This window comes from Amphiura filiformis, chromosome 18 (genome assembly GCF_039555335.1).
Source record: "Amphiura filiformis chromosome 18, Afil_fr2py, whole genome shotgun sequence".
NCBI lineage: Eukaryota > Metazoa > Echinodermata > Ophiuroidea > Amphilepidida > Amphiuridae > Amphiura > Amphiura filiformis.
Genome location: NC_092645.1, coordinates 33941249 through 33952522, shown reverse-complemented (window position 1 = coordinate 33952522; position 11274 = coordinate 33941249). Strand labels below are relative to the sequence as shown.

General features: G+C 35.9%; 1 protein-coding gene across 4 annotated transcripts in view; it reads left to right on the top strand.

Moving 5' to 3' along the window:
- Window positions 1-11274, top strand: part of LOC140140146 (carboxyl-terminal PDZ ligand of neuronal nitric oxide synthase protein-like) — a 372750-nt gene that overhangs the window by 342944 nt on the left and 18532 nt on the right. For all 4 annotated transcript variants that reach the window (XM_072162003.1, XM_072162001.1, XM_072162002.1 and 1 more), the window contains exons 5-6: window positions 4233-4291; window positions 5898-6006. In XM_072162003.1, the coding sequence (XP_072018104.1) occupies window positions 4233-4291; window positions 5898-6006 (168 nt within the window). The remainder of the gene's footprint in view (window positions 1-4232; window positions 4292-5897; window positions 6007-11274) is intronic.

The window sequence follows — 11274 nt, the reverse complement described above, 5'->3', positions numbered from 1 at the left end:
AAATGTATTGAGGACAAGCAAAATTCATACTTTAGTTATCCTCTGGATAACCTCCATATTTTCCTTATTTCGGACACTGGTAGTGGATACCGGCTGCGCCAGCATCACTAACTAGTACTTAAAATATTGGACCTGCCTGTCGTCTATCACACGGTAGAGGATAGTCAAAATAAAAATTCCTATCGTTTATTCTCTAAATAATCATTCATGCATGCATGACAATGCTAGACAATCAGCATGATCAGCTGAGTGATTGCATGATGATAATTTTGAGGCAATAGTCATGATAGTCCAATACATTACCGTGACAGTTACACTTACAGAATTGGTAGCAGCTAATGCACGAGTCGAGTGTTGATTTTGTAGTCATATCATCAGTGATTATAAATCAATTTGAAGTCAAAAAGTCATGCTAAAATGTACAAACTTCGACAGTGTTTCCTGTTTTCGTACATGTCGTATGTCCATGCTCATCATCAGCCTCGTGTGTCATGGATATCGACCCCATCCGATTCTGACCTCACGACCTCAGGCTTGCACCAGCTGTTAGTACGCGCGCGATGTCAAACTGCGTGATACGCAGTGGGAGTGGCCCGGGGGGGGGGGCACTCCCTATCTGAAATGGCAGGGATGTGCCTCGGCCATGTTAAAAGTAGCGGGCATTCAGGTCAAATGTACAATTACAAAAATATGGGGTCATTCAGTACACAACCTGAATAAAAATGGGGTCATTCGGTATGAAACTTTGAAAAAAGGATGGTCATTGGGGTAACAAAAAGTAAAATGGGAGTCATTGAGTACAGGATTGCCAAAGAGTATCATTAAGTACACATAAATAAGTGCCAAACTGCGTAAAAACAACTTGGCCACCTTGGAAATGTGAAAAATCTCATTATTTCTGGAGGAGAACACAAATACCACCTAAATTTGGGAATTGAAAGGGGGGTCATTGGGTATAGCAGGAAATAGAAAAAGGGGGTCATTGAGTACATGGATTTTTTTAAAGGGGTCATTGGGTAATAGGTAGGACCATAACACAAAAAGGGGGTCATTGGGTACAAGCCGGTTTGAAAAAGGGGTCATTCCCGAGGCACATGATGCGTATCCACTATGGAAGTGCCCCCCCCCCCCCGGGGGGTTGGGTGCCAAACGCCAAAAACCCCGCTAAATTTCGGGCACGTAAATTTGGTCTCTACCGTAATTAATAACGTCAACGCAGTTTAAGCTTACCGATTCATGACATCACATGATTGACAATGCAATGCCATTCATCATGCCAATCAATGATGTGTCATCATGACGAGAAATTCAGTCTTTGCATTGACAATAAATCCTTGTTCTCAAAATTGAAAGAGAATCAATTATTGTTAAAACCACAAATGACCAATAATTAATTACCTCTTCCGCAATTCTGCTTCAGTGAGTTTTGAAAGTAAATAGTGATGACAGTGTAAACAACAAAATTCAAATTCTTTCGCCTTTAAATTCATCACGATTTCATTGGTTAAAAGTATCAGCAAACGTAAATAACAAATATGAATCAGTTCATTTCATATATTTTTTTAGCTTTTATGCTAAATTAAAAATATCCAAAATACGTTACAATCAAACAAAATATTATATTTTTAATGTAGCGACGGTTTATCAGTTAAAAGTAATGACAACTTTTATTAAATTAACCATAATTTGCCCGTATTTACTCCCTGCTAATGACTGACCAAGGATACAGTGGGTGTGGCGTGGCATGGTCAGCCAGCGGCCGCCTAGTTTCTTTTCCCAGTCGTTTTCTTTCGCACCTATCTCTACGTTGCTCTCTCGCAGTTTCCAAACTTTAATGGACCCAAATGAAAAGTGTTACAAGAGTATATTTTTCATTGTTTTATGATATAGACCAGTTAAAATAGAAAGGAAATCAATATTTTGAAATCGTAGATACATTTTTGTTGTAAAAAATGAAAAACAAAGTTCTCTCTGAAGCTTCCAGATATCCTGTGGAAGCCAAAAACACACTTTTCCAAAATGAAAAAAATAATATCTACCGATTTTCTAATGCAAACGATGATATATGATAATTAAAAGGTAAGGAAATACACAATGCTCTAAATAAAAAAGGCTCTTTGACATTTAAAAGCAAATAAATGTAATAAATGATATTTCAACTTGTTCATAGTGACCAAAAACACAGGAATTTTTGGCTTACAATAGCTCACAGTGACCAAAAACACACAAATCCCATAGTTCTCCAGAAAAAAATACCACCCAAAAAACTTCATTAACTAAAAAAGTAATGAATAAAAGTAAGTGAAATTTATCAAATGACCCCTTTGAATTAACCCCCATAAGACAAAAAAAAAAAACAAGTACTTTTACCTAAATAATAATAAAAATAAATGACCAAGAATGGCATTGATTTCCAGGTCGAAAGAAGGGTCGTCATTCATAGTACACGCATAGGGCTTTCTGTTTTGTTTCGACTGTTTAATCAAAGGATATTAACTTTTTATTAACATGTAGGGTAGAGAATAACTCTGTTTTTTACCCATTTTGTCATCTTTTTTTAATTTTTAGTCAAGAAAATGATGTTTTAATGTCTAGTGACCAAATACACAAAAACCGGATATCTCAAATCTTGTGTTTTTGGTCACTGAAACAGTAGTGCACTCGAACCAAAAACACACATTTCCAAATTTAGCTCTCTCGTCCAAATTGGTCAACAGGGCTCAGACGGGTGACCAAAAACACAAAGGAAATAGAGAGAGAGAGAGAGAGAGAGAGAGAGAGAGAGAGAGAGAGAGAGAGAGAGAGAGAAGGGAGAGGAGTGGGGGGGAGAATGGTACTCTATAATATCAAAATGTGTTGCTTTTAGGGCGCTAGCACCTATAATCTCTTTTCTCTCTCTCTCTCTCTCTCTCTCTCTCTTCACTTTCTCAAACCACCGGAAAAGAATTGGGTCAACCTTTTCGGGCTGTTGAGGAAGGGGCGGCTAAATGTTTGTTTGGTGAATTTGGGCCCCCGCCCCATACAGGCTTGCCCCCCCCCCACCCCCCTGGAAAAAAAATCCCAGCTACGCCACTGGTTGAAGCCCCATTCAAATACACAGCAGCTAATTTAGATACTATCAGTATCTAAATTACAGATTCGTGTAAAATGTCTTTCGCTGAACCACTGCATATGCTATGTTTAGCACATCTATGACAATGACAAAGGTACCGAAATCTGAATTTTGATGATTTTTACGATCGTCTGGATGAGCAAATCACTGAATGGGCCTTTTAACTATTTTATCATTTTGGAAGAAAAAAGAAAAATCTAAAAATTTAAAACGATCGTACATTAAGGCTTTAATTAAAAAGAAAGTTGTAAACTTGTTGCATCTAGTTGATTAAAGTGATGTTTGCTATACTGGTTTTATTATCACCTGTGTTGTTTGTGTTTACGATTCGTAATCCCACGAAGAGTAAGTTTAGTTCGTTAATGTGGTAGGCCCACAGCCACACGTACCCCGCATCCCCTGAACAAGCACATCCCGACTCATTTAAAGCGCGGATTCAGGGGAGCGCGACGTGTCGGCGCCGACTGGCCCAAGAGAAGAGAAAGGGGCTTTCGCGATTTTTGTTTAAAACAATTGCTAAAATTGTCCACCAAATCGCTTCAATTAGATCTTCATTTTGCACAAGTTTCTTACTTCTGAGGGGAACATCCCCCTCAGACAACCCCTACGTCGCACAAGCGCGCTCCGCATGGCCATTCTTTTTTTCATTTTATTTTATTTTTTCTAAAAATCGGCCCCACTCCCTGACTGCTCTGGATCGACAATCGGTAACAAAAGCTGGTATCGCCCATCCCTATGGAGATTGACATAGACGTATTATAGGACTGGGAGCGAGTCTAATACGTGTGAGTAACGGCAGAAACCGGTTGTGAAGAAGACTACGTGGATCGCTACAAAAATAAGCGTCCTTAACAACCTGTCAACTTTAAGACAAATAGGTGAAAAATTACACTTTCACGATGTGTTTTCATAATCTTTTTTATTTCACATGATCCGTGCATATATCGCCTAGCTATAAATGGAAAAATATTTTTTTAGACCAATCAAACCAATACATGGGTGTAGTACGCCCTTAAGACATACCCAGAATGCAGTCAAGGTGTCCTGAAATGTTACTTGGTATTACTTTTGAAACTTCAAATTCATTGCGTATCTCCTCTGTTTTTATCTCTTTCTGCAGAAAAAGGACCTTGATTATGATGAAGAGAAGTTGATGCTTATGCACCACCCAGTGTACAGGTAAGCAGTCTGCACAATAACATAGCGGTGGAGAGGTGGGGGGAGGGGCAGACAAGTTTATGCTTCTCATATGCGCCACCCAGTGTACAGGTAAAATACAGTATCACTTATGGACCACAATAGCCTCATCCCAATGGCATAGTTCAATAACCACAATTAAACAATCATAGTGCAAAATTTGACCTCGTGTTGCAGAGTATGAGTTTTGTACTCAAATTTTCAAAGGTCATTCAATGAATGTGCAAATGTATTAAGGTTAAAGAACTGTGCCGTGATAGATGAGCATGTTGTGGATCCTAGTGTGTGCACAACAAGGTAGCCAGCTGGAGGGGGTATATCAAATAACTTTTTGGTAGGTAAGTACTGCCCAGATTTCAAAATTGTGGGCTTTGGACCAGAGTTTGGACATAAAATTGGGTGTCCAAAACTAAAAATGGGGCTTTATTCAGTGCTTTTTTGAAAATATTTTCTCAGAAAAAGTTTTTGAAGCTCAAATTTCAGCATATTTTGGAGGAAAATTATAGTCTAGGCTCTGGGAACTTCAAATGGGGATCTCCAGAATGGAAAACAAAATTGATGGGGTTACGGTTTGCAAGGATGTGATTTACTTGAGTTAGCTTCAAAAACAGTGTCTTATACCCCCCTCTATGACTCAGAGAAAAACATATTCCGACTCGGCCATGTCTGATGCTGTATTCGCTGGCGTAGTACATGTTAAAATATGACCGTTGCTAGGTCAACTGGCTCACGCTTTCTTTGTTATGAACCACTGATCAAAATGATCACAACACAAAGCCTATGACATATCATAATTCAGAACAAGTGTATGAGCTGAGGCTTGACCCAGTAACCAATGGTTACTAACGTCCACTACTAAATAACTTTGTACAGGGTGTCCCAATAAAAACAGAACCATCATTGCACCCTCTTTTTCTCCTATTTCTGAAAAATTGATCAAATCTTTTTTGGTATGTAAAGAAACCTTAAACCTCATTGCATCAATAGCATTGTGTACCCTATAATGTGCGCCAGATACTTTCATGTAATGCAGCAGTGATACTGGTTATGAAGATGTTGGAGGCTAGCTGGTGATCCTCGCTCATAGTGAATGCGTTGCAATGCCTAATGGTATTATCTATTCATGTCATTAATATGTGTTTCATTTAAATCTTTGATATAGCTAAACCTCATCCGTGGACAGAGTGAAAAACAAGTACTTTTCTTTAAAACAGCATATCTTCAAAAGTTGTGAGCCGATTGACATTTTTCTTTTAGTTTTATTAAAGGTAACGAATAAAGTTTTCTTTACATACCAAAATATATTTGATTTTCTTTTCAGAATAAGGAGAAAAACAGGGCATAATGATGGTTCTGGGGTTTTTTTTTTTTTTTGGGGGGACACCCTGTATATTCTCGGCAATTTGGTCCATATCCTGGAGACAGTAATTAACAAAGTTTTTTATCATTTACATTTTGTGTAATTGTTTATTTAAAAGTCATTAGATGACTTAAAAAACATACAAAATATCATATATGAATTGAAACTTAGGTTTCTATAAAAACATTAACCTTTGACTTTATTCCATTGTGTTTTTTTATTCTGCAGAGTTTTCTATGTGTCTCATGATTCTCAGGATCTCAAGATTTTCAGCTACATCGCCCGGGATGGGCAAACTAATGTCTTCAAGTGCAATGTGTTCAAATCCAATAAAAAGGTAACGAATAGATTGATTGATGGATTGATTGATTGATTGATTGATTGATTGATTACTTGATTGATTGACTAGATAGGTACGGTATTATCAATTTATTGGGGTGATTGATTAATCAATCAATTGGTTAATTAGTTGGTTTATTGATCGATCAAATAGATCAGTGTTTGATTGATAAATTGATCGATCTAGTGATTAGCTGATTTGTTGATCACTAGATGGAATGATTAATCATTGGTTTATAATTAATTTGTTTATTGATTGAATAGTTTGGTTATTGATTATTTGCTTTATTGATTGATTGATCAATCAAACCATGTTGTACACCTTCGTTGTAAGTAAAAGAGAAGCTATTCCAGTTGAAATCCATACACCCCCTGTGGAAGACATGACCTTAATCCTCCACAAAGGGAGTGTGCATTTCAAATGGGGCTACTTGAATGGTTGATTCCATTTGGAATCTACACTCCTATACCTTCCATAGGGGGAGTGTGGATTTCAACTGGAATAGCCCAATAAGAAAAGTGTGTATTTTTAGTGTGCACCGTTGGGTTTTGTGATCACGTTTCATTATGCAAAACATGAAAGCGATCAAAACATTCAGAATAATCAGATCATTTAGCACACTATTTTTTGCAAGCAAGATGATAAAATATCATGATGCCGTTCATCAGTCAAGTTTTCAATCAATGCTGTGATTTTATCACCACTGGTTTATGCATATTCTCTGACATGCATATATAAAATTTTACAATTTCATCATATGAGCTTAACCATAGTATTTTGAATAATATACATACATGCATACGAATCTATGCTCCAAAGCCTCCAATTATACGAAATTGAATATGAAATTTTTTTTGCAGTAATACAGAGTATTCAGAAATTAATAAGCATAGTTAATATTTTTTATAGCAATACTAAATTAGTCCCCTTCAGCATGGTTTATATTGTACTAATTGTTTCTTCAAGGAAACGTGAAGTGCTACCTTTCAGCATAGAAATTCCCAATAATTCCAGCATTTCTTCCTTAACTCTCTCCATGAGGGTGCCGACTGCAGACGACAACTGGTTTCAAATTATTTTCAGAAATTCAAAAATTTCAGAATTTAAAATTTTCATGAACATATTTGAAATCAGCATGAGAAATGCATTAAAATGAGTACAAAAAAGCCTATTGGTTCAGTGGTTCTTAAGATAGCTCTTGATGTTTTGAGAAAATCTCAAAACTTGGGCTTTTTTAGGTTGAAGTCTATGGCTAGCATGCAGAGCATACACCTAGCAAAAGGCAGCCACACTGTAAATGTCAATAATTTGAACATTAATTTGCTTGTGTTTCGCTCTCAACACAGCTACTGTGAAAATAAAAACACACAAATTTGTTGTTTTTTGTAGAGATCTATAGCAGAAAACTCAAAAATTGCAAATTTTAAAAAAGCAAAGTAATTCTAAATTGGCGCAGTGCAAAAAATTACCCATGTGAAATAAAAAGACTTTTTTAGTAGTACATTTTCAATGTGACATTCACACAATATAAAATATTCCCTGTGCCCTCCAGGGGAAACGTAAATTAAAATAACTTGAAGATGTCGCAGTGGGCTGTTACACTTGAAATTCACACACCCTTTATGGAAGACAGGACTTTAATCTCTCACACAGGGGGTGTAAATTTCAAATGGAGTCATCCATTCAGGTAACCCTATTTGAAATGTATTCACAATCCCTGTGTGGAAGATTAAGGTCATGTCTTCCATAGGGGGCATATGGATTTCAACAGGAATAGCCCAATTTAAAAAGAATCAGAAATAATGGATAGAATTTCATTTTGGAAATTTCAGTCAGGATTATTCAACATTACACTTGAAGGCTGGTTTTAATGAAAAAAATGTGTTGCAAGAACAATGGTTAAATAAAATTAATAATTGTCAAAGCGAGAGAGAAATTGAAGTTTGTAATGAAAGGATGAATCTGTAGGAATTAGCTGTTCTGTTTGAAATCCATACACCCCTTATGGAAGACAGGACCTTAAAGCCATATTATAACATTTGCTGAGGAGAACGCCCTCAAAAAAATTCTGATTTTTACACGATTGTAATGTACTTTAGTCAATAAAGAATCTTGGCAAAAATCAAGTCTTTAGGTGCTGTAGTTTTGTCAAAATCCGAGATTTTGAATAAAACGATGGAACCGGCGTTTTATTATTACGATGGAAATATTAGTCGAACACGTATGCACAGTACGCACACGGCGTATGGGATACATATACACACACATCCCGAGGATCGTACCGTATTACAACCGCGGGAGTAACATGCATGGGCGCTAGTCTTCCATAGGGGGTGTATGGATTTCAATTGGCATAGCCCAAAAGATGAAAGAATGAGGAGGCTTTGGTTTTCTATGCACTAGTAGCAAGTATAAGAAAAAATCTATAGCACTTGCAAAATGCGGCATGTAACAAAATAAGCTAGAAATCTTTATAAAGCATAGTTTTCAACTTGTACAATGAAAACATACTAAAGCAGCGTCATGTTGTATGTGCAGATACACAATAAATTCACATGCTCTCTGCAATATAGAAATTTGTTAGATTTTAGTATCTGTGGGTCCTGCAAAATAAGCCATTAATTAGTCTCATTTTGAGTTACTTCGGACACCCTTTGCCAACAAAAAAAAAGAGTGTCAAAAGCTGTATCACACATTCGTTTTGTGGTGCGCATTCTGCTTTTTTTTTAAACAAAAATGTCGGTAAATTATGTTTTAAAGCATTTGTTGGAAGAATTGTGTAATTGAGTTAGTGCAAATATTTCATTATAAATTAGGTTTAAGAAATATTCTGAGCTTCTCAACCTTTCTCACACTTATTTTGAGTTTGAGTAGGGGGGTTAAAAAGAAAAGGGGTAAAAAAACCCCAATCTGTATTGGATTTTAAAATCTTCGTAAGCTCCAAGACATACTTTTTTTTTTGCCTAATGGGCTATTCCATTTAAAATCCACACTACTCCTGTGGAAGATTTAGCTAAAGTCATCCACAGGGGGAGTATGAGTTTTGATTAGAATAAACAATTGGGTAACTTCCATTTAAATTACTCACTCCAGTTGTGGAAGATATAGGTAAAGCCATAATACAGGGGGAGTATGGGTTTCAAAATGATTAACCCTGACCAATTACATTTGATTTGAAAACATACTCCCCCTGTGGAAGATATTTCCAAAATCTTCCACAGGGGTAGTGTGGTTTTCATCTGGAATAGCCCAATAAGAGCTTGAACTGTTGGGGAGTAAAAAAAACTCTCTCAATCTGGTGCTTGGGAATTGACTGCTATGCACAGGAATCAATAATTGGGAAATAATTCAAGTCATGTTCAGCAGAAGAACCCTCTGGCACATTTTACACACAACAATCAATTCATTACCATCTTCTCGTACGGAATTATCAGTCGTAGATCTCGCGGAAAATAATAAACATGTACATATTATATTAGACCGTTTTTCAGGAGTATCGCAGCCAGCTCGTGTGGAGTAGCACAGTACTTTAGCTTTTTGTTATTTTGTTGTAAGTTTGAAGTACTAGAAATTCAGGAATTTGGGAATCAATGTCAATTTAGATTGATTTTTTTGTGGTGAAATGATATGAAATAAAATAGAAGAATAAAAGAATTGAAACATAGCCGAAAGAATCGTTTTTTAGGATGAAAGTCCTATCCGAATTTTAATCTAGAGGCTGAATTCATATACATTTTAAAGGGTGATATATTGTATTTTTAAATTCCATGGCTGAGGCAACATTGCTATATATGTTGCAGTGATTTTCTATAATGAAAATATTTCCATAATGATTAAGATGATATCATGAGCCATGAAGTTAATTTTCTGTATGACTGTTATTTTACAATGTTTTAGATGCATTTCATGTTGATGAAAGTCCCATCTTAATTTAAATCTAGTAGCTGAATTTATATACATTTTAAAGGGTGACATATTGTGTTGCAGTGATTTTCTGTAATGAAAATACATCCAAAATGATAAAGATGATCTCATGCGCCACAAAGTATGACTGTTATCTAAGTATTTTTAAATGCATTTCAAGTTGCTTTAAACTGTAAATATTTTGTATTATATTGTAAAATCCGGATATTTATAACCAACAATGGATATCAATACCTCTGCAGTTTCCCCTGAGAGAACAAACAGTGCCTATTACAGGCCCATAACGATGGGAGCGGTCGCCCCCAATCCCAGAATGCCCCATAAGGCCCTGTTTTTAACCCCAAAAGTCCCATTTGCAAGTGTAGCGAGCTAAAAAATTGGGGTTTTTTATGCCTTTTTGGTCAAAAAAGATCTGAATTTTGGAAAAAAAGTCCATTTACAAAATCCGCCCCCAGTCCAAAAGGTCCAAATTTTGAAAAAAAGTCCACTTTTTCCAAAATTAGCCCCCCCCCCCAAAAAAAAATCCTGGTTTAACAGGCCGGGTTAATTACATGATATACTCATCTGAGTAAACAAACAAAATACAGATTTTAGATCTTTTAGCAATTTTAAGCTTAATCTCTTTCAGTCCTAATACTATAGATATTAATGAGTTTTATGCTTTTTTGTACTTTTTGGCTAAGTCCTGGCTATGTTACGTTTTGGCTGTTGGAAATCTAAGTTGCTCCTTCATGTAAGAAATCGCCAAAACTTGTCTAGTTATTCCTCGATTAAGTCTTTAAAACTTAGTCTAACTCTGTATGAAAGAAACACTGAAATCTATGGCAAATATTATAACTGTGCCTGGTTAGACTAAACTGATCTGCAAAGCATGACTTGAATGCGATTTCGGTAAACCCTTTCTAATAGTTCAGAATCACGACTTGAAATTGAATTTGTGTCCACATTGTACTGAATGAAGAAATAAAGGTTATTCCACACACAGAGGAATACACAAACTATTAACTCCAATATCTAGCGTAATACAAACTTATTATTGTCTCCTTTTAAGGCATTTTTTGAACGTGCCATAGAATACTAAATAGTTATATGAAGTAATTTTATTTTTTAATTTAATTTGATACTCTGCACATGTGAAACTAGAATTTCAGTAACTAAATGATTAAAGATAGTTTAAAGGATTGTCCCTAATTTGATGCATGTTTACGTTTCAAAGCAAAGAAAATGTGTTCAGATTGCCAAGTTCTGTGATTTCGGTATAGTACATAAAACAATTATTGCTTATGGACAATCATTGATGGAATGATGATTACTTATAAAAATAGGCATACAATCTATGAT